This window comes from Brachionichthys hirsutus, chromosome 7 (genome assembly GCF_040956055.1).
Source record: "Brachionichthys hirsutus isolate HB-005 chromosome 7, CSIRO-AGI_Bhir_v1, whole genome shotgun sequence".
NCBI lineage: Eukaryota > Metazoa > Chordata > Actinopteri > Lophiiformes > Brachionichthyidae > Brachionichthys > Brachionichthys hirsutus.
The window spans coordinates 9,186,337-9,213,996 of record NC_090903.1 but is presented as its reverse complement, the minus strand read 5'-3'; the positions used below and the strand labels follow the sequence as shown (position 1 = coordinate 9,213,996).

Genomic DNA, 27,660 nt, shown 5'->3' with positions numbered 1-27,660 from the left:
AAAAGAAAATTAAAACTGCAACAAACATGCTAATACCTGCTAAGACATGACCACTAGACGTTCCTAGGCGTAGGACCTAGTGTAAAGACATGTAATATACTGTATATTTATATATATATGTTTTTCTGGGGTGCATTTGCATACTGTATATGTTAGACTCTATATTGTTAAATATTTGATAGAGAGAATGATAATTACACAGTGGTCTGTCTAGCCCTGGAGTGCATTCTGTTAACCCGTTGGCCGCCTCTTCGACCTACCCTCAGAACCTAACCATTGTCACATGCTCTGCACAACACTGCTCTCAAATCAGCCCTCGTGTCATCTAGCCAATGATGTGGGACATGATGCATCAGATTCTGTCATCAAAAAAACAACACAAAAACACACACACAGTTTAATGTTCTCGCTAAATGACCAGGGGCTGGTTCCAGATCAGGCTTCGTTTCCGAAGGCACTTCCAAAAAGCCATTCGACTGTCCACGAGCCAAGCTACTTTAGAAACACAATGCATAGAGCAAACAACGCGTTTTGAGTTTTCATGGCAAACACACCGGTAGTCGGGTGAAGCCCACAGCAACATACTCCAAGAGGTTTGATGCTTTTTGTGATCAAACACCGAGAGGAATGTGACGTCTGATCCTTGCAAACAGCAGTCTCAACCTTCGTCATCTCATTCACACACACACACACACACACAAAAACGCACGCATCAACAAGAACACAATATGTCGTCAGTCGCTGTCAAATGGGAGCATGACTGTAGGGCAAGCACAGATGTCATTTGGTGCATGCGTGGATCACAAGGAGGCGCTGACCATCATTAGTGGTGAGGTCTGTGTACACGAGGAGGGGATCGCATCCGATCCAGGATTGAACACCAATAGTTACTCTTCTTTTGGCTGCAACAGGATGCCGACTACGCAGCATTGTAAATAAACCACCTGCTAACTTCAGGGAAGACTGAATGAACTTAATCATTGAGATCCGGTGCTACGAGCGCTTCTCTGGAGTGCATGAGAAATACAATGAGACCGATAAGTCGGAACAAAAATGAAAATTAAAAAATATATAATTGCTGTAGTGTACCTATTGATATAGTGTGAAAGGGTTTATTAGCGTTTGGGGAATGGAGATGAGAGCTGCAGCTTGCTGTAGTGGCAGTTGATCTCCTCTAGGGGCAGCCGAGTGGTGTCCACAGGACTTTACTTTGTTCTTGATCAACTATCGTCATGATCTGAGTGCAAATGTAGGGGAGGGTGCCGCCTTGGACAATACCTGCCGAAAAGAACGGTGGATATCGTTTGCTTGCATCATTACGTATGGACAGGTGTACAATTATTTTTATATCTAGACTTAATACAAACCTGTGAAGAACTTGCTGTAATCTTGCTCTATCTTTTGTGCACTTTCAAATTGTTCCTTGGAATGTTTTTGAGATACTTTGTCCCGCAGATAAATTGGATCCTTCTGCTCTCTGTGAAAGAAATGGAGGCAGAGGTTCAGGTTATGAGGCTCTGCTGAAAATCGGTCAGATAAACTATGTTCATTTTCATCACCTAATGTATTGTAAATATATTACATTCATGAACCTACAACAAATAAAGATTATCGGAGCGCAGAAAGTTTTTTTTTTTTTTTTTTTTTTAAACGGCCCTTTTTCCCACCACCGTTTTCGGTTTATGGAAGGGTTTGTGATGAAATGGGGCGTTCCATCAGACGCGCCAAAAGGGTTCACGATGGGATGGACACGCAAACAAACACTTACTTGATCTGCTTGGCGTTTTTGTAGCGGACAAAGACAACAATTGGATAAATGTGACCGCTGTGGAGTCTTTCGATGGCGTGCGGGGCGATGTCCAGCAAACAGTGACATCCCTACGAACAAAAAAAAAAATACATACATCGCTGAACATTCGCCAGCTGCCGAACACCAGCATGTTGGTTAATGTGCGTTGGACTAAATAAATGAACACTGATTTCATTTATTGATATTTAAGAGTAAAGCACTGCGAGAGCGATACCATATTAAATCTGTTATACCTTTTCTGTTATTTCCTTTATAGACGCGACAGTGGTCACGTCAAAATGTCCACTTCTGCGCTTATAATCGACAAAAAGACAGTCTTTGACGCCTCGCTCAATAGCTTGCTGGGATGCCTTCATCACTTCTGCATACATGACGAAACAAAATTAAGCTTTCAGGCCAACGAATGCATTTCACTCAACAGTTGGATAGAAATTAAAAAAACAACCTGCAGTATACCAGAATATCTCTGCACCATTAATTCCCTGAACTCACCAAGCACGCATCTGCAGAACTTCCCAGGAGACTCTTTGACCAGCATCTCCTTGACAGGGTCAGTCAGTGGCCCGAGGACGAGCACCGGTCGGGGAGAGGTGCACTCCACCTTCTGCACCCGCTGGTAAGCCAGGCTCACACATTCTGACACAAAGGCAGCCCAAACGGTGAAATATTTTCCAAGGTGATTTCTGGTGTACTGTATATATATTTTCTTTTTAAACCTCTCTACAATTTTCTCACCGTCAAGGAAGGGGATGGAGTCTGTGCTGATGGTGTCCAGAGCCACCATCTCTTTGCTGTCTTTGGAACTGCTGCGCTTGTGTTTCTGTTTCCTCCTGAAGAAGGATCTGCGGGCGGCGGCGGAGAGCGTCTTACCGGAGTCTTCCTTCATTTCTGTCACGCTGTGTCGGCGGTAAAACTCTTGGTCCATCCTGCTCCCCACACACGAGGAATTAATTTAAAAGAAAGCCCTCACCACAAAAGCATTTATTTGAACAAAGCATACAAGAAAAGTGTGTTTTTAGCATTAAAAATCATTAGTTCAAAATTCCTAAAATATCAGAAGTGCTCGTTCCGGTTACACCCATGACAAATCCCACTCAAATAATGACCATAAATTAAATTCATCAAAATGGAAATCAAACTATTTCAAGATTGAGAAATTAAAAATCACTGGAACAGAAAAAAAAAAGGAAATGACAGGAGCACGGCCCTGCATTAAATAGGTGTCCCTCAGCATATTAAACAAGAGGGACATCATATATGATCCCTACGTTGGTGGAGCTTGCAGTCAGCTGTTACAGAACATCCACTGGCTCAAACATGTGAAGTATGTGCGTAAGCGTGCAGTTCATTCTCCACCCACATGTACTTGCTGGGGATCTGCCCCCTCTGGATCTGCTGTGCGTTCTCGTCTAGCTGCCAGGCCATCCAGGTCCCAAAGATGCCCTTGGGTAAAGACTCATCCACGTACAGGATGTCATCCTTCTTAAATGTGAGGTCTCCCTCGGCCTCCCCCACACGCTCGTAAAGTGCTCTGATGGGAAGGTGAGACAAAGATAGATGAGGAGTTTTGAAGAGTCGGGCAGGAAGCATAACGTTGATATGGAGAGGAGGGGGCGTTATCAGATGAGAAAGGTGTCAAGAGAACAAGATAAAGGATCGGGGCGATACGAGGAGGGTAAGAAAGGAAACGGGGAAATCTATTGACAGTACAGGCCTTGCTCGCCTCATAAGTCACTGCAGAGCAGGCTATCTGTGACAGCCAGGCAGGCGGAGTGTATTTACCGCTGATGACATCACAAGCCCGCTTGCCTATATGACAAGTGACTGAGGCAGCTGCGGCAACACGGCTGGGCTTCCAACAATGAAACGCGACTATTTTGGAGCCCAATTTTCCATCTGTACACAATGCATTTCCATTGGCTTGGAAAATAGCGACTGCTAAAATGAAGCTTGCAAGGAGACTAGATGATCTATATTTGTGGTGTGATTAGCAGCACTGCAGTCACACGTTGGATCTGGGACATAATTGGTTAGATGAGCGATTCCCCCCCCCCGTCTAGTCCAGAGGTAGTTTCATACACAGCAGCGTGGAGCTTAACGGGGGTCCCCCCACACACAGATCCGTGACACATTGACACCCAACAATACAGTCTTTGTGCATGTCTATATAAATATAAATGCATGTACCGAATATAAAAGCCGTCTCCTGGGACGTCTTTGTGTATGCTGAAGTCATCTGGTCGATGCTGCACCTTTAATGTGACTGTCTCTGCAGGCTTCAGCATCTCCACGTACACCTCTTCTGCCGTCTTATTCTTCATATTCACCGAGTTGTACTGAAAAACAAGCAGGGTGGTGGTGGTGGGGGGGGGGGGGGGGGGGGGGTAAACAGAAACTGAACTTATATTCCACATAATAAAATGATTTCAGAGAAATTTGTAAGCCACTATTTATATTCATCTGCGACTCATTTCCCATGCCAGCGAAGGGCTCCACCTCCTCCAATCTTCCAGCTGTATCAAAGTGTCACAGTATTGATTTGTGCCATTTAAGTGTGTGTGTGTGGGGGGGGGGGGGGGGGAGGGGCAGAAAACCAACAGGAAAAGAAGGGTGAAGGACAGCCTGATGTGGTGTGACGTGTGCCAGGAATGGTCTGATGAGCTGACGAGTTTGCAGGACTCTGGATATCAGCAATGTGGAGTGGCCGATAAAGGAGAATGCCTTCTGGCAGTGTTCATCGACTGTAAGAAATCCTATGAGGCTTTCCAACATTTCAGAAATAATTTAGCTTTGAGATTACCTAGAAAAATAAATGTTATTCCTATACTTGTTGCAAAAAATGTTGTACCTAATTGAACCTCTAGAAACACCCACTGAAAAAGATTCAAAAGCTCGGTCTCTGCAGTAATGATTTAAGAATCTGTGTTCAAAGACTTGTGAATTAACGTCCGCCCATTCTGTACAGCCCTCCTTGGATATTTTATCCGATTTCTTGGCAAAAATTTGTGAGTTGTGTGTTTGAGTACACACCTCCAGGATGAGGTCCCCAGGCTGCAACCCATCCGGGCCTCTTGCAGGACTGTCCTCATCCAGGCTCTCTATGTAGACCCCTCGAAGGTTGCCTCCACACAGTGCGACTCCCACCTCCACCCCTGGTCTGCGTACCATCACAAGCCGAGGCTCCCCCACCTTCCTGCTCCCCTCAGGTGGCATTCTGGATGACAGTCAGAGACTTACTGAGATATAATCGGGCAGGAATTTATCCCATATCCAACAGAGGAGGCAGTGCTGCGCCCCCCCCCCTCCCTCCCTCCTCCTTCATCTTGAAGGATTTAGTGGAGGATTACCTGATGAAATTATGGGGGCTTGTGGTGGGTGTGGTCTGCTTGGAGGAAGGCGTGAGGGTGCCCTCGTCCTGTTCGCTGAGCGTATCGATGGCAGAGTGATTTTCCGGGCTGGCAGCTCCACTTCCCTGGGGAGTCGACTGAGCGCTGACTGGCTCCAGGCGGGAGCTAGAGAGGTTTTTATTTGATTTTTTTTAAGTCAAAAACAAAGATTTGGCCCCATCAAGAAAAATGACATTACATAAGGCCTCAGATCCAATGTGTACAATAGTACAATACACTCAAATGACTTTCTGATCATCCAGGGATCATTTAGAGAACTGGTTGTATATGCATTTACATTTAAAAAAACAAGTCATTTTCTTAAACTAAAACTTTTACTGTCAAGTGATCCAGGACTCAGTCGAGCAGCACACCTGGGGACGTGCAATATTTGACATCTAAACCGTGTTACCTGGAGCGCGAGTGGTTGCCCAGCTGGTACATGTGTGGGTTGTACTGGGCCATAATGGTGATGGTGTCACACTGCTGGCCGATGATGAGGCGGGCTTGCTGCTCCGTAGCGTTTCGCAAGTTGATGCCATTATACTAAGAAGAGAAATGCATTGCATGTTGGTAAAACGTATGGAACAGGACAAAGACACGCCAGGATGTCTGACGCATTTAAATTTGTAAGGCTCACAAAATATTTGATGCCAACAAATAAAGACAAGCAATTAGGATCAAACCATAGTTGAAAACTGTGCTGAATATGCGGAGTTATCAAAGGTTGCCGAGCTAGATCCTGCAGAATACTACCATTAGAGAAATGCTTTTTTTATTTTCTTTAGTAACTATGAAACTTGTAATGATATTCTGATTCCAGATTCTGAGGGTAGGTTGCCATGGTTATTTTCTATGATTAGTTTCATCTTGCAGAGTTGCATCGGTGGGGGTTTAAGCCATTATTGCAATTATTGTTTATTTGTAGTTATGCAACTCACTAATTTATATTCAGGATTTTTTCCCCATTGTTCCATTATCACACTACACCTCATTCTCAACACACGATTATTTGGTGGGTAATGACAGGCTTTAGCACCATCTACAGCCTTGAGTAATAGCTGCTGGTTGGATTTAATTTTCAGTAAGAAATTCTTGGAATGAGAATACACTTGCGGTGGCAAACTTGTAACAGTGCAGCAATATTTCTAGTTGCACACATATATTACCCGCTAATGCATTCCTGTTTGAGGTACAAATAAAGCAGCTCATCCATACCTCCAGTAACTGGTCTCCATACTCCAAACCCGCCTGATGAGCGATGCTACCTCCAGTAACTTTAGAGACAAAGATCCCACCGTTCTCCCCGCTGACGATGGAGATGCCGAGAGGCTCGGCTCCTTTGTGCACGATGACGTTGCGGGGTTCCTCCAAGTATGGCCTGATAGGAAAGAGGAACATGAACAAATGGGTAGCATCACAGAAATGTAGCGATGAAATAGGTGAGCATCTCTCTGGAGTGCCACTTTACATCGGATTTAAAAGAGCAGAGGACACTGTGTGCAACATCGTAAAAGCACAAGGCAAGCGAAACCCCATCATGTGATAAACGATGAGCTTGGAGTGTCTTCAAAACAGATTTGCTTTGTACACGGCATACAGTCCTAAGAAGGCAGGTAGAGGAATGGATTAGCAGCCAGAGACAAAAGGAGCACAGAGTGGTGGTGAAAAAACAAGAACATGACTCAGAAGGCTGCATAATAATACCACGCCATACACACTGCACACTATGGGGACTGGGGCTTAAAGCTAACGCATACATGCATATTGACCGTGTCGTCATGACGGCGCATGGACACAGCATGCAACATCCAAGATCTGGTGGACTTTGAACTCCACCAAATGCAAAGCATCCGGTCTTTTTTCGTTCCCAAGGCACGAATACTCTGGCATGCAAATAAATAGCAATCTGAAATTAAACCATACTCCATGTAGTGAACAAAACAGCAGAGAGCCATTCTGTTCCTCCAACTGCTCTTAAGCATGTGAAAGAAGTCAACTTTGGGGAAAGGGTGGGGTCATTCCCTTGATTTCATCACCGAGGGAGAACGAACCTGAGGCTCCTGAGAGAGGAGAACCTCGGCCTTGCAGCCAGAGGAATCCTTAGAAAAGATCGATTATGGTAAAGTGATCTGGAAGTGGAAGGTTGCAGAGAGGCGGGAGGTAGATCAAGAGGAGAACGTAGCACAAATGTCATACAAAGGCAGCGACACTGTAAAAGACTGAGGAATAGGAGACAGACCGGAGCGCCGGAGAGAACTAAATTCCAGCATACTTGCAAACCAATGCTGGTTTTAAAAACAGCAAGAGTCCTCCGAAAAACTATTGAAGAGCTTTGATAGAATTTCAGGGTGAATTCCAATCAGCTATTGCACAACTGACTGCAAAAGACCATGGTGCCTGGAAGCACATTTGAAACAGCCAAGGAGGATCTCAGAGTAGACAGACCACCTACTCAAGGATAACCACAACTTTTGGAGAGTAATTTTCTCAGCATCCCATCAATCCGATCAATGAGACACATTACTATGACTTCCAGTTCGCTGAAGTAATCTTTTAAATACTGGATGTGGAGAGCGTCAGCAACACGTACAGTCGTTTTGGTCGTACCTGTCTTTCCTGCGCTCCCCAATTGGCATAGGGCTGACTGAGATACGAGGTAAAGTGGAAATGGAGCCTTGTGATTGGCTGCTGGCAAATGAGGATGTCTCCAGATTGAGTGGCGACTGTGGAGGTGTGATGAGACTGGGACTGCTACACTCTGAGTGAGAGAGGGAACCTGGATTTAGAGGAAGACAGACAGAAAATGAGGCAAAATAACTCATATCTCATCAACTCAGAATATACTGAAGTCTGTTTTCACTCGTCTGTTCACCATTCTGTCATAATAGAGCTCTAATGACCTTCACAGCCACAGACATCCTGACATTTCAGTGATATCCTGACAGACACTGAATTTCTCAGAGGCGATTATATTAATTTGTGTCTGTTCAATATCCAACCTTGCTCGATGCACATAAACACCGTGTGCAGGAGCCAGGTCTGTGTTATTTTGGTGGTAAAACGAATGATTAAGCGTCTTAAGGATGTTAACAATTCAGGCGTCTAAGTGAGATTTCCAAATAGGAAAACAATATTGAAGTATAAGATTCCCACCCCTGCTTCTGCTCAGGATAACTCATGGCGTAACAACTATCCTCTGTACTGCATCTGGAACTGAAGCTTCTTTGATTATTTCAACGAGTCATACCTCTGTCTGACCCCAGCATGGAACGAGGGTAACGGGGAGTGGAGGGCAGCTTGATCCTCTCCGTGCGGTATTGGACATTATTGGAAGACCCTGACGGAGGGATGAGAGGATACAGGCATGCACGTTGTGACACAATATCCGCAAATGGAAAGGAGCATTGAATACCAGTGACCTTTGTGTGTGTGTGTGTATGCGTGCGTGCGTGTCAGACTGACCGAGCCGTGCACTGGAGGGCAGTGAGTTTGTACCGTGTGACGCTCTGCTGCTACGTGACGATATGGATTCAGAGTAGTCGTTGGTACGCTTCTGCTGGCTCAGGTCCAGGCTCAGACGACCCTGGTGTTGCGGGCTACGAAGACAAAGCAGGAAAGAAAAATCCTTAGACATCACTCATAATTATGCAAACAATCCTTGCAGAGCTGTTGAACGTGCAAGATGCTTCAAATTTCACAGTTAATGAAAATGACGGGCTGAACTAAATCCCAACTGCACAATACTAAAACAAAGCAACAGCAGGAAACTATTTTCATCCAACCCCCAAAATTTAATTATGTGGTATTGCCCCTCAGGGAAATAGGATGATTAAAAATATTAGTCATCATAACAGGCCCAGTTAGAGAGCTGAACTGACAATTAAGGAGCTCTTAATGGAGACCACAGGGTTTAAAAAAAAAAAGAAAAGTTAAAGGAAACGCTGAGTGAGAGAAGAAGGAAACCTGGTGTGGGTGTGCTGATGACATATCTGGGACGCAACGGATGGACAGTTGCTGGCATGAACGCGGTGACTGCGCACGGTGTACACCGGGTTCCTCATCACCGCCGTCACGGCGGGGCAAGGAGACAGGCCTCTGTGGGCTGAATCTGGAAAGAGCACGGATGATCCCACCAAGGTAAGGGGGAGGGGCCTATGAATATGGTGAGGGCATGTAACGTATGGGAATAACGTGGAAACTCACTCGGAGGGAGGCTGCCGCTGTAGACTGTGGGGACGAAGCCGACGCTGTGCCTGTGAGAGCGACTCGGGGAGGAACGCAGCATGTCCCTGGGCTCTGGGGAGTGTTCGTCATTAGAGTAGCTCTGCGGGGAACGGCAGAAACAAACGGTGTCATATCCCCATTGCCTTAGAAAACGCCACACAGACGTGTACCATACGAGTGGAGTAAAACGACAGAATGAACAACCCACAACAATATAATTAACCCCCTGCTTTCTTTGTTGGGGGCCCTCGAGAGCAAACAGGCACGGTTATCCGAGCCGTTGTGTGCAGCGCCATCCATCACCCCGACACACACTGACCGAGGGGGAGTCCCAGGGGCGTAACTCTGACAGAGCTGCACATTCGATCACAAAGCGGGTGCTTTGGGCCACTGGCACTGTTTGATATGTTGATCCCCACTTCGATTCAAACTCAAATGCATCATGCTCTCTCTTCATGAGGGAAGCTTCTAATCAATTTGACTCTGAATCCAGTTTTGAACCCTTAAATAGACTCACTTGGAAGGTGGGAAGAGTGACGGTCTGGGGGGTCATCCTACGGCGAAGGGCTGGGGCAGATTTAGGACGTGGCCTCTTCACCTCTGGCTCCTCCCCTCTCGTCCGTCCAATGTCCTCGTCACATGACTTCCTTGAGGTCAACACCTTCCCTTCCAGAAAATAATGGTTTCCATTCCTGTCCCTCTCTCGCTCGCTCCTCTCTCTACTTTCTCCTGCTGCCATGGAGATGGCAGCCTCTCCCTTGCCATCCGAGGTGATCGTGCAGTCGGATGCAGAGCTGCTTTGATGCTTATGTTTGAACTTAAAGGAGTCACTGCGAGTGGGTGGAGTTGGGGGGGTTGGAGTAGGGGTGGATGAGGAGGCGTGGGACTCCGCCTTCAGAGGCTGCGGCGAGTGGGATATTGCAGTGGCAGCCACTGCTGCAATCTGATTGGCTGCCATGTACTCCATCTTAGTAGGCGTTTTGAAAGTGTCTGGATCAAAGATCGACTTCCTCTGCTTGGGCGATTTGTAGATGGAGAGTTGAGCCGCTGCTGAGATTGGACCGGCATTATCTGGCGCGACCGACATACCTCCCACCATCATTTTGGGCCACGTCCCACCGCTGTGCTTCTTCTCCGTGTTTGTCTCCATTGTGATGCAGTCCGAGGCAGAGATGGGGTCAAAGGGCAAGGAGGACGGTGCCTTTGTGTAGGGACAGCACACTTGAAAAGCACTGGGGCCATACCGGCCCGCGCCCAAGTCAGAGGCTGGCCGAAGGCCTACGGCGTGGAGGGAACCTGTGGAGAACGGTTTGCTGACGTCACCGTACACCTCATCAGGTTCAACCCTGGCCTTCCTCCTGTCCCCAGAGATGCTACTTGTGCTGATGCTTCCGATGTCCGGGCAGAAGATGTCCGTCTGTGTCGAACTGTTGTGTTTGAGGTTGCGGCTATTCCGCGAGTGAATCTCGGACAGCTGCACGCGCCCATTGGACTTTTCCGATGACTCGCGCAAACTCTCAAAGATGTTCTGGCCTGATGTGCTGTGAGGGAAGAACTGTGGAGGTCAGATGAAAGAATTAGTCACACAAAAGACATGAACATGGTGCATTGAATTGTAAAATAGAAAGGGGTGTAGCTAATCAATTCCCTTCATGCATCAACCAAAATAGACAAGTACGAAGTCATGTGCAAATGTCTTCAGTAACACCATAGAGCAGGTGATCAGGACGACGACTGTGGCCCACCTTCATAAGAGACAAGCTGAGAGAGTCCCTGCAACTCCGTAACAGAGCCTCACACTCCGTCACAGATTTGTTATCCAGAGCAATGCCATTTATCTGGGGAGCAGAGAAAAGAATTACAACCGACACAAAGACGGGTTCTTCACGCTAAACCAATGCAAGTCTGTTTTTGATTCGCCCGAGGGCTTGTGTGCGTGCATAGATATTAAATTAGGTGCACACACACAGGTAGCACCTCCTTGAACATAAGAGTGTGGGACCCAAGACACGTCTCACTCTGCTGCGGCGTCGTAAACATAAACAAATCTAGGCCTAAACGTTTCAGTCTGAAGAACCCTCACGCTGCAAATATGCACATTGCAAAGCACAGCGGGCCCACTGGGGAGGACGCTCATTTGAAACAGTCAGGATACCAAATAAAGTGAGTCATATATTATGGATGAGCTATATCGTGAAATAACTTGAGGACGGAACGAGAAATGGATGGATGGAAACAATCTGATACTTTGTGGCTCAGAGGGGAGTTCAAAGATGCTCACAGGAGTTCAGCTACCGACAAGGAGCCCATGCATATTTCATAGCTGATTCAACACTCGGGAGCTTTTGTATTGCCAACAAATCAACCATTTAATATTATATATAATAAGTAGCTCTAGAAACTGATATGCTAATGTGATTAAGGTCCACTAGGGCAGGATAGATACTATAGGCTCCAATGATTAAGATCTGTCTAACTGTGGTTGCCGAGCTATATAGGTATGTTGCTGCTGCACAGATATCAGAGTGCTTCTGGACTTAAAGCCAACACAGGCTTAGTTTAAATAACTTTTAAAAAAGGAATCATGTGCTGCGACTTTTCAAGGATACTTTTCAAAAGAAGATAACATGGAGATACGCAGCAATCATTCTGACATTCACTCTCTCTCTCAGGTGTGGATTTAGCACAAGCGTGTGTGAGAAAGCAGCTCCACCTAGCCCTCAAAGGCTGCACGTTTTTAGATGGTTTGATCAAAGCAGGAGAGCCGAACCAAATCCTGCCTTATCAGGAGCTCCGGAAAAGAGCAAGGCCTGGATTAGAAAGTTTAAAGAACTTTTGTGAGCTGTAGTGTGGGAGAAACCAAAAGATTGAGTAAAAAAAAAAAGAAAAGGAGGGCATTCAAACCAAATCCAAAAAAGGCATGTGCACGGTCGCAATGGTTGCCTTTATTCTCGTTAAAATAAATACACCAACCCCTTCCTCCAGATCTCGTCCAACGTTCAGTGACTGTTTAGTACACACCCCCTCTAAGGAGATCTACTCCAGAATTTTCCACAAGTTTCATAGAAACCCCATTTCGTTTTTGTGCAATTCTGCCAACAGACAAACCAACCAACTAACAAATGCTGCTAGAAAAACGATTGTTGGAGGTAAAAAAAATAAATAAGAGGACTTCATTAAATGAAGCAGACTCACAGCGATCAGTCGATCCCCCACGGTGAGAACACCTTCCCTGGCTGCTGGACTGCCTTGCACAACGGCAGCGACAAACACGCCACTCTCCAGTCCAATCCCACTGTCTGAACAAAGAACACGTTTTATAAAGACAGAATACTCGAGCACATACAAATGAATTCGTGAGGAAGTAATGATTGTCACGTTCACGTACCTTTGTGTCCCGCGACGCTGATGTGAACAGGAGTGACGAACCTTCCTCCAAGAGATTTCCTTCTTCGTATCACCATGTTTATCAAGCCGCCCCCGTTAAGGACCGCCTTCACCACCTGCTTCCTGTCCTTATTGGTCAGGTCAATGTCATTAATCTTCAGCAGCCAATCATTCACTCTGGAAACAAAAGCCGATGAATGAGCAGGAATTTAATAAACTGTTATTGTATTAAATGTTTCCATGGGGCAACATTTCATGGCAGCTCATACCTTAACCTTCCATCTGCGATACTTCCTTTGTCCACCCTCGTCACAAATATTCCACAATCTCCTGGTAAATACGGATCATTTACCCCCTCAGCGATATCAAAACCAAGTGCCATCAAATCCATGCCATCCTGTCAAATGCAGCAAATAAAAAGATTGCATGGAAAATTCATTCATTCTCACAAATATCTATAAAATCCATCACCGAGTTTGCTGGTCTTTACAGGTCTCCAAGGAGAACGGCGTGGCAGTAACGAGCGAGCGCTGCTCTTACCCGGTCTTTCTCAAACTCCACCACCTCCGTCTCCCACTCCAGGGAGTCCGTGTCGATGGCCGAGTCGTGAGAACTGTGGGCCATTAGTTGACAGAACCGGGCCTCCTTCTCCAGCTGGCTCTCCATCTTCTCCCTTAAAAGATGACATAGAACACAGTCAAGGGTCAGTGACTTCAGGGAGGATGGGCAATTAAGGGGAGATCTTCACGGCAAAGAGAAAAAGACATTTGTCACACTCAAAATGTGTGCACGTTTTAAAAATATTTCTTACTTCCTTTCTTCCATTGCTCTTTAAGGAATAAAATATAAGACATTTAAAAAAGAAAGGCACACATTGCAACACTGACCAAGATGCACGTCTCCTGGGTCTGTCTCCAAGGTGGTTGTGAAATTAAAATCCTAATCCTACCTTGTTCACAGAACGAAATCAACTCCAGTACTTTGACATAAAAATGTCTGCCATATATACTTTAGACGGCAGGGGGAGCTGTTCTACTCAATATAAACTAACGTGCAGGCAGGTGGTTTAGATAGAAAACAATCGAGAAAACACTGCGTTTATTTCGTTTTAAGAAGTACTTTTAATCTGGGCAGAAGGAAACAGCGCCTGGCAAATAGTCGAGCTCCAAGATGTCTCCGAAGGCAGAATATCACAGCTCATGCGCCGCCCCACACCGAGAACGACAGCTTGTCGAGGCACGGGCAGCACAACGCGTGACGTCAGCCGAGAGGCGGACGCTCACTTTATTTCCTTGAGCTCTCGCAGCGCGTCGTTCTTCTGCTTCCTCATATCGTCCAGATTACGCAGGGCATCTGCCAGATCGCTGACCGCCCGATCCCGTTCCCGCCGCAGGTTGTCGCACAGAGTCCTGTGAAGGGGAGGAGACAGGAGTCGAGGCGAGGAAGTAGATCGTCCTCCGTGATCCGCAGCACATCCCTGCACAGACTGACCTTATGCTCTCCCTCTCTGCCACTATTTTGTCCCTCTCTTGAAAGGCCCAGTCCCGTCGACATTTGGCCACTTCGGCCTCCTGTGTGGCCTCCTTCAGTTCCTGGGACATGGCCTCGTACTGTTTCCTCAGCATCTCAATCTCCTTACTGGCTCGCTCCATGTCCAGGGTGGCGCTGTCTTGTTTCTAAGAACAGTGAATATACATTAATATGATTATTATTTATTTATTTATTTTTACCAACAGCACTTGCTCCAATATTTTATGATCATAAAGTTGACTTTATCTGGTGTGAAAATACTGACTAGGTGTTTGACTGAAAGGAAATGTGGAGGTTCCCGTGCCCTGTATGCGACCCCCATAAGGATGTTCAGAGTGCTATCTGATAGCATCGTTTGGTCAAGGGTCAAGGGTCATTCGACTGACATTCTGTAATCCAGTGACCGACAGTTTACTGGATGCGCCAAGCGCTTCATCATGGCTCTAACTTTTGACCACCAGTTACTTACCTGTCGAGCCTGATAATACTCTCGGAGCAACTGATCCCTTTGAACGATGGCCTCCGTCCTCTCCTTGCGGGCCACGTCCCTCTCCTCCCGGACCGTTTCAATGTCCTTGCAAGCCTGACTCAGCTCCTTCTGGGCCTCGGCCTTGTCCTTCACCTCGTGGCAGTATTTCTCCAGCAGCTCGTTCCTCTCACAGATCGCCCTGTCGCGGTCCACCAGTGACGAGTTCAGCTCCTGTCGGAGAACAACAGAGGTGCAATGTGAAAACAAATCTGTGGCCTAATGCAGAGCGGTAGAGTTCTAGTTCACAATATTCTTTTGTGTTCCATTCCTGCAAAAAATTTAAAAAAAAGAGGCTGCGGAGCTGAAATATATTTTGTGTAGCATCTTTGATAAAAAAATTAGTCTCTGATCCTCCGAGTGATAAGTAGCCCAAGTCATTACCACACACACACACTGATATTAAACTCTGACAGAAGATAGTTTACACAGAAAGTCTCCTTAGGCAGCCGTGATTGGCCAGAGATCCCCACCGATGCATGCCTGACCCCAGTACCTGCTTCAGCGCCTCCAGCTCTTCGCTGGCCACCACCCTCTCGGAGGAGGTGTTCTTCACCCGGGCCTCCGCCGCCTCGAGCGCCGTCTGCAGCTTGTCGAGCTCCTTGATCACCTGGTCGCGCTCGCTCATTATGAGACGATACTCGTTGAACACAGAGTCCCTCTCTTCCTTATACTTCTCGCAGTCCTTGGCCGCCTTCAGCTGGAGGTTCTTGTAGCGGGTCACTTCTGCCTGCAGGCGCTCCATCTCCCTCTGCAGCTCCTTGTTCTGGGCAGAGGACTTGTTCAGCTCCTGCTGCACTGAATCGAACCTGGGATGGCAGAGGAAGATGGGGATCATTTTATTGAGCAGTTTTATGGGATGGCCATATAAAATGATATGTCGCCTGCAGCTCAAGGAACCAGCACAGGCTTGAACAATATTAGCTAGAAACCAATGAGTTATAGTCCCCAGAATGAAACTCTGCTCAGATCCACCTAATGTCTTTTGTTTATGCATGCATGCGACGCTCTCACCTCCTCATGGAGGTGGAATACTGCTGCTGGTAGTGCATGGCCGAGTCTCGCTGTTTGAGCAGCGCGTCCATCTGCTTCTGCAGCCTCCTGTTCTCCTCGTCGGCCTGCTCCAGGCGGCTCAGGTCTGTGTTGTGATTGGCCACCTTCTCACTGTGGCGCTTGCTCAGGGCATCATACTCCTTCTTCACACCCTCCAACTTGTCCATAGCCGTGTCGTACAGTTTGTTTAACACCTCCGATGAGCCCTTCTCTCTCATTACCTGCAGAGGAAACAAAGTCACCCGAAGCATTATACCACACTGGTGCTCAAAATGTTGATGCAATCCGGTGAACCTGAAGTTGGCCTCATTTGGTGAGCCCCACCTCAAGCACAGACGGCATCAATGTGTGTGCAGGATTCTATTTTTATAGCACAAGCAAATCCTTGATAGCTTAAAACAATGGCTTATTTTTCCTTCTTTTTAAATACAGGAGCATTGGCAGAAGGGAACAGATGTTAGAGGGGTCCCTTTGGATTTAAAAAGAAGGACTTGTGACCTGGTCATTATAGTTGGAGTCGTCATTCTAGGAGTGAAATAGTTTTTTTACTGCATTACCTTCCTTTTCCCTGCATTTGAATAAAACATGTAAAAATAAATAGTGTAAATAAAAATGTGCATATTTCTTCCCATGCGAGTCTGGGCCTGGGCATGGCAGGTTAAGCTGATACAGACCCTGCTGACTCCCGTTTTGACCCATTCTCCACAGCAGACACCGATGCAGCTACATGGGTTGGGTCAGTGTGGCCTTTGCCAAAAGGCAAAGCCCTTTTCTTCTGCATTTGCCCTTTTCAGAAATGCGTGTGCATTTCCCTCTCCTTGGCAGTCTTGCGCTCTACTGCAATATTCCCGTGTGCGATGCGTGCAACAGCACTTCACAGTAGTTCAAAACAGCTGGCGTCATCCAGAACAAAGCGCTCAGTGCATAGGGGACAACAAGCAGTAGTGTTTGATGTTCAAAAATCTGTGATTTCTAAATATAGAGGGGTGAAAACCTCTCACTTTTAAAACCGGTGCGATGCAGCAGCGAAGGAACGCTCCTGAACATTTGCATATTGCCTTCAGCTCCCGTTCCATAATCCTAAATCTCTGCAGGCGGTTCTTGCCCCAATAACATCTGGACATGTGAATGGACCGTACCTGCTGTTGCTGCAGTCGGAGGTCTGCCAGCTCTTTCTGGTCTTGGCTGTGCAGTCGCTTCAACTCCTCACAGTTCTGTTTCAAGTGGTTGTGCTCTCTGACAATTTGGGCATCGTCCCTCCTGAGCGTCTCCATCTCCTCCTTCAGCAGGGTGTGTTCCCCCAAGACACGGCTGTGCAGCATGCTGGAGAAAGGAAACATACGTGAGAATCAGACTGGGGGGTAAATATGATCCCATTAAATCAACTGAGCCTGCCTGGAAAGCCAAACAGCAGAAACCGTAGGTGATTATTTGTATCGTTATTAATACTTTGCCATGTTGGCGATATTAGAGCATATCAGATTTGCTAACATCATCTCCCTCCTCTTCTGCAGGTGGATGAACGTATGAAGAGCTCTGGGTGTCTGAGATTACTCCCGCTCTCCCTCCTTCCCTTCCCTTCCCTCACTCGCTCGCTCGCTCTTGCCAACCGCAGCAACTCAAGTAAAACCTACTCACTGAAAATGAACAATTTGTGCATTCACCCCGAGATTCATGTCCTCTGCAGAATTTACCGAGTCCTTCCTTTGTCAGTGTACCAATGTACTAGCAGGTGTTGAGTCAGTCTGGCCTTTAGTGACCGGATCGGAACCTTAAACTCCTCGGTGAAGTAGTAACGGCACAAACATACACAATCAACCAAATACAATGTTCTAATTACCTACTTGGTCATCATCTTAATTTGAAGGCCTTTGGCTTCTCATGTTGGAGAATATTTAACTCCAACAGGAGGTTTCTTTCTACGCGCTGCAAGCGTTTGGTCTCTGCTGATGATGCGTGCGGTTGAATCGTTCAAACACATTAATGACTATTAACCAGGCTCGTGAATTCATGCATGTTCTGCCAAGTCTCAATGTGAAAGCCAGCCGTAGCTCCGAGGGATGTTCTCCCAATTACTCCAATAGAAATATCACGCTGCCGTTTGTTGCATGACAATGCAATAAAACAATGTTTCGTACACGACACCGAGGCAAATGGCAAGCGACAGACTGTTTGTACTCTGCTTATACTTTTGCACCTGACACACAATTTGCATGTTTTGTGTGGAAACGAGCAGCTGTTGCAACGTGCATTGTATTTAAAAAAGAAAAACATAAAGGTAAATATTTGCAAATGAAGTTTTTCAAAAGCCACAAGAGATGGTCAAACAGGAATGGTGAGACGGGAGAAGCACTTACTGATAAAAGTCAGCCTCTTTCACAGCCTCCTCGCACCTCTTCAGCGTTTTGGTGTGCTGGTTCTGGAGCGACTGCAGGTCCGCCATGGCCCTCATGCACTGGCTTTTCAGGCGCTCATAGTCGTGACTGGCTTTGGAATTTGGTCTTGGGGAGAAAAGCAGCAACGCTCTACTCATCAGCCTCTTACGACAGCTCAGATAGGAGGATGGCGAGAGCCGACCTCCTCATTGTTGTTTTGATAGTTCATGAGATAAGACTTAAAAAGGTTGGACAGAATGTAAAACACTTTGAAAAGCATGCAATGCTTTAAGCAGAGCGCCCTTCGAGTCATCCGCTGCGCAAGAAACATCTGGTTAGTGGAGCTCATTAACCAAATTTAGACATAAGCGAGGCAGGAGGAAGTTGGATGAACAGGACGATGCTATGACCCCGCCTCCTGTCGAGTGCAAACAGTACATATGATAAAGTCTAACCTGTGCGTTATTGCTCTCAGAGGGGCAGAGTCCACAAACGTGCCTGATGCATTTTATTAGTCACAAGAAGCACAGAACAGCCATAATAAAGGTGCAACCAGAGGAGGAACACAACAACCTCCTGGCAGGACAGGGTCTGTACCTGCAGTCGTCGAAGGTGGTCCCGGGCGAGGCCAACGCCAGACGCTTACGGAGTTCGTCCCGCTCCCTGGTCACCTGGCGGAGCTGGAACAGGATGGTGTCCAGGTGGTCGCCGGACGGCCGGTTGTCGTTGATGGCAGGAGGCGAGGAGGAGGCGTCGCCGTTGACGGGCGAGCCTGCAGCACATCAGCAGAGAATAAGAACACCACCGCTGAGGAAAAGGTTTAGCTGGATTTCAAATTCAAAAGAAGCTGCAAAATATGCACTACATTAAATTAACATTAACTTACATTTTTACAAATATTTATAGAGTTAACACTTAAAGTCAACTCTATAAATATTTAGTCCCTAAAAAGGGACTCGGGAGTTAATGTCTGTGTGTTTGTTAGGAGGTGTTACGGCCCCCGCCGGTCCTGTGTGGGGGGTGGTGGTGTGCTGTGCTGCCTTTTCTCAGGTGTGAGAGCTCTGTCGCCCATCCCATCTTCGACCAGGTGACAGTCTCCCCTCCCGATGCTCAGCTGGCTGCACTGAATCAGCTGATGAGCTGCTGAACGTGCTGAGAGTGTCGTTGTGCTGAGAGAAAACCGATCTGTGACTGAGCGTGAGTGGGTCTGTGTGTAATTTAGTGAATGTGTGATCCCTGAGGTTTGCCTGTGGGACTGTGTGTGTCGAGGTGCATGGTAGAAGCAGTAAGGGTGTGGCCGCCATTTCATTTGAACCATTTTCCCCTGTTTATGTTAGCGTTAGTTAGGATTAAGTATTGTATTTTTGTTTCCTCCCAGGGCTTAGTGAAGCTGGTAGAGTGACTGGTTTTTGTTCGTCGTTTTGGCCTGGGCCCGCCCTGAAGCCACGCTTCCCATTTGTTTTGCGTTTTCCGCCTCCCTTTCGGAGTGTGTGTGTGTTTGTGTTCTTTTTTCCAGCGGTTTATATTGTTGCTTTAAAATAAAATCGCTTGTATATCAACCAGCCTACTCTCCTTTATGCTACGCCTCGGTTCCCCTAGGCCGGGTCTTAACAGGAGGATTACAGAAAAAAGAAATCTGTCAAAGGGGTCTGATATGCACTCTCATGCAAAATGTCTTCTGGATCTGATCCAGAATGAGGCCAGGAAAAGAATATTACATTTTAACATTAAAACCCATTTATGGAATAAAACATCTGTTAAAAACACACAAACCTTTACATATAACCTTTTAATGATGATCCAGATCACCAGGTGGACGGTGTAAATCCAATTACGAGGGGAATGAGCTGCTTGGGGGAGGTATGTGCTCTGAGTACTTTTCTAGTCGGTTACTAGATTTGTTTAGACAATTTGCTGTAAAACTGCAGAACAGATCTTGTGTTTAAAAGACGAAACCATTGGTAATCTCCTGCATGCAAATGAAAGGCAGATGGATGCCCAGATTGTCTAACCCGACATGGCAGATACAGCAGTCGTTCTGGGCCATTATACGTACCGACACTACTGAGGGAGCTGCTGCTTTCAGAGTCTGACGGCATGGTGGAGAGAACGCTGTACGTGGAACCTGACAAGAGATTAAAGTGAAGAGCAGAGATATAAAGCAGTGATACATCAAACCACAAATCATTTAAAACAAATACAGATAACCATTGTGACACCGTCTTCCTAGGTCTGCATTAACACACCACATCATCATCACCTCCTCTTCCTCATGGTGCATCTGCATTGCCTTGGATGTATATTCCCTGCTACAAAAGCAGAACGTCATGGCAGAAATGGGATGTTCTCTTATGTCGAGCGCGTGGAGATGGAGAGGCAGATGAAACTATTCTCCACTGATCAGATCTATACATACAAAGCTGGGGGAGGGGATATTTCACATGGCCGATCACAAGAATTACAAGAAATCCAGATCAATTTGAACCGACATAAAAGAGCACAGCATAGAGCATTGATATGATGATGTGAGCCAAACACGAGGAAGGTCTTCTCTGGATGCTGGGTTTGGAAACAGACGATGCTTAGCAGCAGGCAGCAGATCGACAGCAACCGCTCCAGATCCGTCTCTGCCCTGAAACTCCCCACCAGCTGAGCTGCAGCTCCGATTGCCGCCCTTGGTGCGTGACAAGGCCGACCCTAATTACCTGTGAGCTCTGCGCCACCGAGCCGACAGACATAAGGGAGGAGAGGACGGCAAAGAGGGGAAAGCATGGAACAGAGGAGCACAGATGAAAGGAGGTAGCTCAGCTGAGTAGGAGAGATAAAGATAAAGAGTGTGTGTGTGTGTGTGGGGGGGGGGATACATGCAGCAGGGCAGAGGGGCTTTTAATCTGTTCTGACATTCCCTGATGCTCAACGTGTTTATTTGGTGAAATGCTCTGAGCTCACATCTTTAATTTCAGATTGTTCCAGCAGACATGATGAGCCAATCCGTGGCTGCTCACACACAACACAGGCAAGACTGGTTTACACGGCTTGAACCGAAACGCAACCAGCGACTGAGACTGATGAGCCACCGAGAGCCATTACGCCATCATGGCTGAGGGATTAAGCCTTTTTCAAAATACAGCAGAGCCAGAAAAGCTCTCTGGCAAAATAAGCTCCGACACGCAGCGCCTTACATTTTGCACCCCTTAATTTTTTTAATTTTTGAAACCAAAACGTTCAAATAAATCAAAATGGCTACAACTTCCGTAAACCAAGCTGTCAAGGCAATCGTCCATATCTCAGAGGCTCAATTGAAAGAAAGTGCAGAGATACACAGCAAAGATCTCACGTTGAGATGAGCAACTGGGTGATTGGTCATCCCTTAAGCACAAACGCAGGCGTGGATCACGCGTCATTAAAAACACAACATACGAGACAGTCGACGGGTTTTCAATCCTCTGTGGCGATTAACACCAGCCGCAGCTGAGTGAAGAGGGACCATTGCATCGATAAATCAGGATAGCATAGATCCACAGAATCACCGTTATTGATCAGGAGTCGTGAGATAACACAGCGCCAACACCTGCTGCAGGCTTCCATCTATTAATGTATTCAGACGAGGACCTGAGGCCAAGGTAACAACGGTCCGTCAACGTGATCTATATAGGTCAGAGCTCGCCCCACCTCCCCCCCCACCCCTTCAAACGACGAGCTCTGTGACCAACCGTTGCTACGAACGACGACATACACTGCCATGGTGAGACGGGAATAGGGGAACGGCACATTTTACTGCGCAGTGTCGGGAGGCCGGTAGAGAAAAAACCTCGTCAATGAACGAGATGCAAAGTCCGTCTTCCACCAAGACGCTGAATTATTCAGCAGGTCCAGAAAGTCTCATCTGACAAAGAGAACATCTCACGAAACAGATGATGGTAGTGACTTCACATTCCCTTCATCTGAACTTGAAACTGCATATTCCACCGAGGAATCCGTTCCCCTCCCGAACTTCGCAAAAGGTAGCATTAAGCTTTTGCAATAAATAACGCCGTGTGCCAAACAAGCCACGCAATGAGCGGGGAGCTGAGCGCGAGTAGCGTTGGTGGTGTTCCTCTGCGTCCTCAGCCCCACAGCCAATCAAAATAAAGAAGCGCAAATAATATGGCTGAGAACTGCATGCCCGCTCGTCTCGTTGTGCTTGAATGAGGCAGACAGATGTGTTGGCGTTAACATCTGGACTGGATCTGCTCACAGTACAGAAGATTAAATTAACCTACAACAGAAAAACTCAAAATAAAATGGATTTAAAAAAAAAAAACAGTTTGTATCAAAACGTACTTGCAGGGCTCATGATATAGGCTGCTATCGGCATTATAAAATATTAATCATGATAAAAAAAAAATTCTCACCCCTGAATCCTGTCTCAAACCTGAAATAAAATAACATAGAAATCAACCAGACTATGCAGCCAGTGTACCTGCAGATCTACATGGGAACTGCATAATTCCCTTGTCCATTTCTCAGATTTCCAGTAAGCCATGGAGTCGGCCCGACTTCTGGGGAGGCGATGACACCACTGGCCAAGACTCCGGGCGACGGGCCAGCGAACGTCTCACTGCCAAGGAAAGGCTTGATCATCCGATTCAAGGAGTCTACATTAAGAATAAACACGAAGACATCCAACAAAATGACTCCATGAGGCCCGATTACTCGGCCGCACGCACATCCACTGACTCACGAGCTCAGCCTATGGGTCAGAACAGCCCACGCCGTTCACTCAAGGTGACTCACCCGTCGGCATGTCTCACAATGAGATTCGTTATGCAGCTGACTAACAAATGGCCACCTTCTTAAGATGCAGACTTGTGTCCTTTTTTTTTTTTTTGATCTGTGGAAACACGCAGAGACATGGAGGAGAAAACCTAAAACGGTCCTTCATGTCAGAACCGCCGAACGCCATCGCGGTCCAAAAATGCCCTTGAGCTGATCATCAGCAGGCGCCAACGGGCTTTCCCTCAGCAGAGCCCAACAGAAAAGGGCACGCAGCTTTCTTCGGCCAAGGGTTAGGCCAAAAACAAAACAAGGTGAAAGAGGTCTGAAAGATGCGCTGCTGCATCTAGCGAATTAACAATAGCGGAAAACTGACGCCAAGTCATGTTGAACCAGGGAGCATTTTCATAGTGCGTTAATAAATAATAAAATGTCACCCAGAGGAAACGTAACATTCAATCTTTAGTAATACTATTCAAGTGCAGTGAATTAATGTTTGTGAAATAAAGGCCAGTCCTGGAACCGTGAATGTCAAAAACAATGGACGAGAGAGAAGAGGAGAAGAGGAACGGCTGCAGAACAAAGCGCAAGACTTTTATTAGACGATGAGGAGGGTATTAGACGAAGAGCAACGCCGTTGAATTCCATGACATCATAAGCCTGGTAAACATTTAGATGATGACATTACCTTGTGAGGTAATGAGATGATGGGGGAACAAATGTTAAATAGTAATGCCCCCCCTGATTGTGGTTTGCAGTGGATCAACCTGCCATCAAACAGTCTTACACCAAGATGTCGCTGCTCTACAGTCACCCTCTCGACTGAGCAGCATTTCCCCGAGAACATACGATGAACAATGCTAATTACAGCCAGCGATGTCGCTCCCAATGACTTATTTTACCCAGCCATTTATCTATCGGCATGATGCACACGAGAATCCGATCAACTAACGAACTACTGCTGCTGATACATTTGACTTCTGATCACCGCGTAATCAACCGAAACGATTTTAACGGCAACCTATGTGACTTCCTTTAATCCCAGGAAGGCAACTTGACCCGTTGCCAGTGCAGACGCCGAAGTGTAATAAAGCTACGGTATACGTATAACGTTCAGACACCGGCGACTCAAACGTAACCCAGTCGCACCTGCAGCAGCAGAAACCTCGGCTAACAGCAGATCGACGGCTTCCTCCGTACGGAGAGACGGAAATTAAGTCTGACGGAGTCACGGAAGATGGCGAGGGGGGGGGGAAGAGAGGATGAAGCGATGAGGCGAGTGGCGGCTTGAGTCAGTGAGTGACAGAGAGAGGAAGAGGGAGGGACAAAGTGAAGAGAGAGAGAGAGAGAGCCAACCCGGCGGTTGTAGCGGGAGCGTCAGGGCCACACAATCCACGCCGTCTGTCCACCGCGGTTTATGGGAGTGGTTGACAGAGATGGGAGCAAACCCTCCCCTCCGTCCAACAATGCACGCACGCACGCACACACACACACACACACACACACACACACACACAAGGCTGACATACACAGTACAAGCTGCTGACTGGGCACTTTGGGCTTGCTCAACTTCTCAACAAAAGGCTTGTTGTCGCTCCCTCTCTTGTTCCCCTCTTCCCATCACACTCCTGTGTCTCTGCCATTTAAACATTTAAATACGCAGAGGAACTAAAACACTTCAGTGGAGACATTTAGAAATATAACGAGTCAGAGAAAAGACAACGAAAGAACGTTAAAAAGGGATCATGGGAGGATAGTCGGGAGAGCATGAACAGCAAGACAAAAGGACACGAGGCTGAGACAATCAAATCGACAACACGACAGGAGGTTTGAGGATCGGACGTGTGATCGAGTCAGAAACCGGAAACATGCTGGATAAATAACGGTTTATTTACATGCTCAAAAGCCAAATACTTTAGAGAGTGAGTTCTAAACGACTGAGCAGTTTTCTTCCTGTGGATATGAAGGCTTCTCCTTTGGGCGGGGATCTTTCTTCGGAGTGAGATTATTTCAGAAATGTGTGCGTGTGGGGGCTCAGAAGTGAACGACAGACAGAGGACTGCACCCCGGAAGGAGGATGAGCAGGTCGCCATCAGGAAACCTCCACACACGCTGCGCCGCTCACAGACAGTCCTCTGCAGATTTCAGAACTACGGGCCATTTCTACCAGCCTATAGTTTGCCTGGGGGGGGGGGGGGGGGGGGGGGGGCGAGTGGCTTGTCTCCGGTCCCTCAGTGATGCTGTAATCGCATCGAGCAGAATCACTACAGATCATATGAAGCACATTAAAAGACACACAACACTGGAGTGAAAACAGAAGCAGCCTGGAGCTAATGCAGAGGACTGTGGAGCCACGAGAGGCCTGCTCTGCAGAGCTTCCACCCCAGAGAGGGGAACACCCCCCCCCCCCAGGCTGAATAGTCTGACTCTCAACCGGCACTTTCTCCCAGTAAAGGGCCGCTCTGAGGCCCCGGGGCTACAATCTGGAAACAGAGGGACAGCGCCGCAGCTGCTCACAGCTAAACAACTGCGAACGTGTCACGGCGTTCCTTAAGCCATAAAGCTTAAGGAAGCGTCAGCCATCCAGTCAGTGGAGCGGTAAGACCCTAACGCAGCACTACATGCTCAGTCTGCTGAGCAGTAATGGATGAAGACGTGCTGCAAATTGGGCAAAGGCGTGCGCCGTGTCGATAAAGGATCCAGCAGTCGGTGTTAAAGCTGCAGCAAAATGGAAAAGCTCTGCAAAGTCGCCTGCATGCTTGTTTTGCATGGGGGGGGGGCATTCCAGAAAGCTCTGCAGCACCTTCTGACTTTTAGGATCCCAAGGCTCATCCTGTATTCAGGCCCCGAGGGCGTGAAGCGGGATGCGAGTAAGTTCCCCTGGTTCCGTCATTCAGACGAAGCAGAACAGGCCGAACTCGACTCCTAAAACTGGGCTGAGCTGAGACTCAAAAAAGTTCGATTGCTGCCAGATGCGGCCCTCTCACGGGAAGGTGGACTCATATCGACCTGGCTGTTCTTCACAAGGACCCAGTCAGGTCACCGAGGACCAGCATGTCAGCTGCACCCCAGAGCCAGGCCCCCAAACCCAAAAGCACCCCAGAGCCAGGCCCCCTAACCCAAAAGCACCCCAGAGCCAGGCCCCCAAACCCAAAAGCACCCCAGAGCCAGGCCCCCTAACCCAAAAGCACCCCAGAGCCAGGCCCCCTAACCCAAAAGCACCCCAGAGCCAGGCCCCCTAACCCAAAGCACCCCAGAGCCAGGCCCCCTAACCCAAAAGCACCCCAGAGCCAGGCCCCCTAACCCAAAGCACCCCAGAGCCAGGCCCCCTAACCCAAAAGCACCCCAGAGCCAGGCCCCCTAACCCAATGCACCCCAGAGCCAGGCCCCCTAACCCAAAGCACCCCAGAGCCAGGCCCCCTAACCCAAAGCACCCCAGAGCCAGGCCCCCTAACCCAATGCACCCCAGAGCCAGGCCCCCTAACCCAATGCACCCCAGAGCCAGGCCCCCTAACCCAAAGCACCCCAGAGCCAGGCCCCCTAACCCAATGCACCCCAGAGCCAGGCCCCCTAACCCAATGCACCCCAGAGCCAGGCCCCCTAACCCAATGCACCCCAGAGCCAGGCCCCCTAACCCAAAGCACCCCAGAGCCAGGCCCCCTAACCCAATGCACCCCAGAGCCAGGCCCCCTAACCCAAAAGCACCCCAGAGCCAGGCCCCCTAACCCAAAGCACCCCAGAGCCAGGCCCCCTAACCCAAAGCACCCCAGAGCCAGGCCCCCTAACCCAAAAGCACCCCAGAGCCAGGCCCCCTAACCCAAAGCACCCCAGAGCCAGGCCCCCTAACCCAAAGCACCCCAGAGCCAGGCCCCCTAACCCAATGCACCCCAGAGCCACCGGTAACAGATTGGGGTTGATTTCGGATTTAAAACTAAACTGCAGGTTTTTCTCCTCTTACAACGCACCAGCAGTAGAAACAACATTCAGTGGCAAGAGGGAACATTTAGCTTAAAGATGCTAATGCATTAGCTATCGTGCACGTTTATTGTATTTTTGCAGCATGATGGTTTTATTATAATAACAATAAATCAATCAGGAGAGTCGCCGTGCAGTCTCCCACGCACGGACCCTCTCGTGCACGACCACCCACACTGTGCACAACGGAGCACAAACTCGTCGTTCAGACCGCAGCGAAAGGCTGCTGGAGGAGCGGCTCTTACCGGTGGAGCGCCCCGCCGGTCCTCCTCCGGTGCCGCTACCGACCAGGGCTACGTGCAGGTCGGGGTGCAGCTTCTCCAGCGCCACGCACAGCTCCGGGAAATGGTCGCTCTCCTTGCTCCTCAGCATCTTCAGAAGGTGGTCCACTTTCTCCGCGCTGGACGAGCAGTTCTGCTCCAGCTCGAACCGGTCGAGTTGACTCAGGGTGCCGGAAACGAGCAGCAGCTCGATCACCCGGTCCGCGTCCGTTATGGACTCCAGTAAGTTCTGGTGGCACCGGTCGAGCAACTCTTTGTGCTTCGGCTCCATTGCTATCTAGTTCCGTAGCTTCCCAGCTAGCAAGTCGGCCAAGTGGATGCAATACCCCCCCCCCCCCCCCCGGATCACAAGTAC

The 27,660-nt window shown here is 47.9% G+C and overlaps 1 protein-coding gene across 1 annotated transcript; it reads right to left on the bottom strand.

Moving 5' to 3' along the window:
• Positions 1–1,174: 1,174 nt before the first annotated feature.
• dlg5a (discs, large homolog 5a (Drosophila)) lies at positions 1,175–27,576 on the bottom strand. The gene is made up of 34 exons (XM_068740903.1): positions 27,270–27,576; positions 20,351–20,419; positions 18,892–19,066; positions 18,277–18,420; positions 17,059–17,242; positions 15,881–16,140; positions 15,363–15,675; positions 14,810–15,040; positions 14,302–14,486; positions 14,094–14,219; positions 13,351–13,483; positions 13,080–13,207; positions 12,812–12,987; positions 12,619–12,722; positions 11,169–11,261; positions 9,941–10,978; positions 9,403–9,523; positions 9,163–9,307; positions 8,662–8,795; positions 8,447–8,536; positions 7,807–7,975; positions 7,251–7,328; positions 6,415–6,577; positions 5,609–5,742; positions 5,158–5,322; positions 4,841–5,024; positions 3,998–4,146; positions 3,171–3,341; positions 2,546–2,736; positions 2,303–2,446; positions 2,044–2,171; positions 1,769–1,878; positions 1,368–1,477; positions 1,175–1,278 (listed from the first exon to the last, which is right to left on the bottom strand). Exons 1-34 carry the CDS (start codon positions 27,574–27,576, stop codon positions 1,175–1,177), a joined length of 6,156 nt encoding a protein of 2,051 aa, XP_068597004.1.
• Positions 27,577–27,660: the final 84 nt, after the last annotated feature.

What these genes read in the sequence shown, in the direction of transcription:
- dlg5a (XM_068740903.1), bottom strand. Translation starts at nt 27,576, where the DNA reads ATGGAGCCGAAGCACAAAGAGTTGCTCGACCGGTGCCACCAGAACTTA. An exon ending in GCAGAGAGGGAGAGCATAAG is followed by an intron (nt 14,220 to 14,301) that starts GTCAGTCTGTGC and finishes TCCCCTTCACAG; the next exon opens with GACTCTGTGCGACAACCTGC. An exon ending in CATCAGCACACCCACACCAG is followed by an intron (nt 8,796 to 9,162) that starts GTTTCCTTCTTC and finishes TTGTCTTCGTAG; the next exon opens with CCCGCAACACCAGGGTCGTC.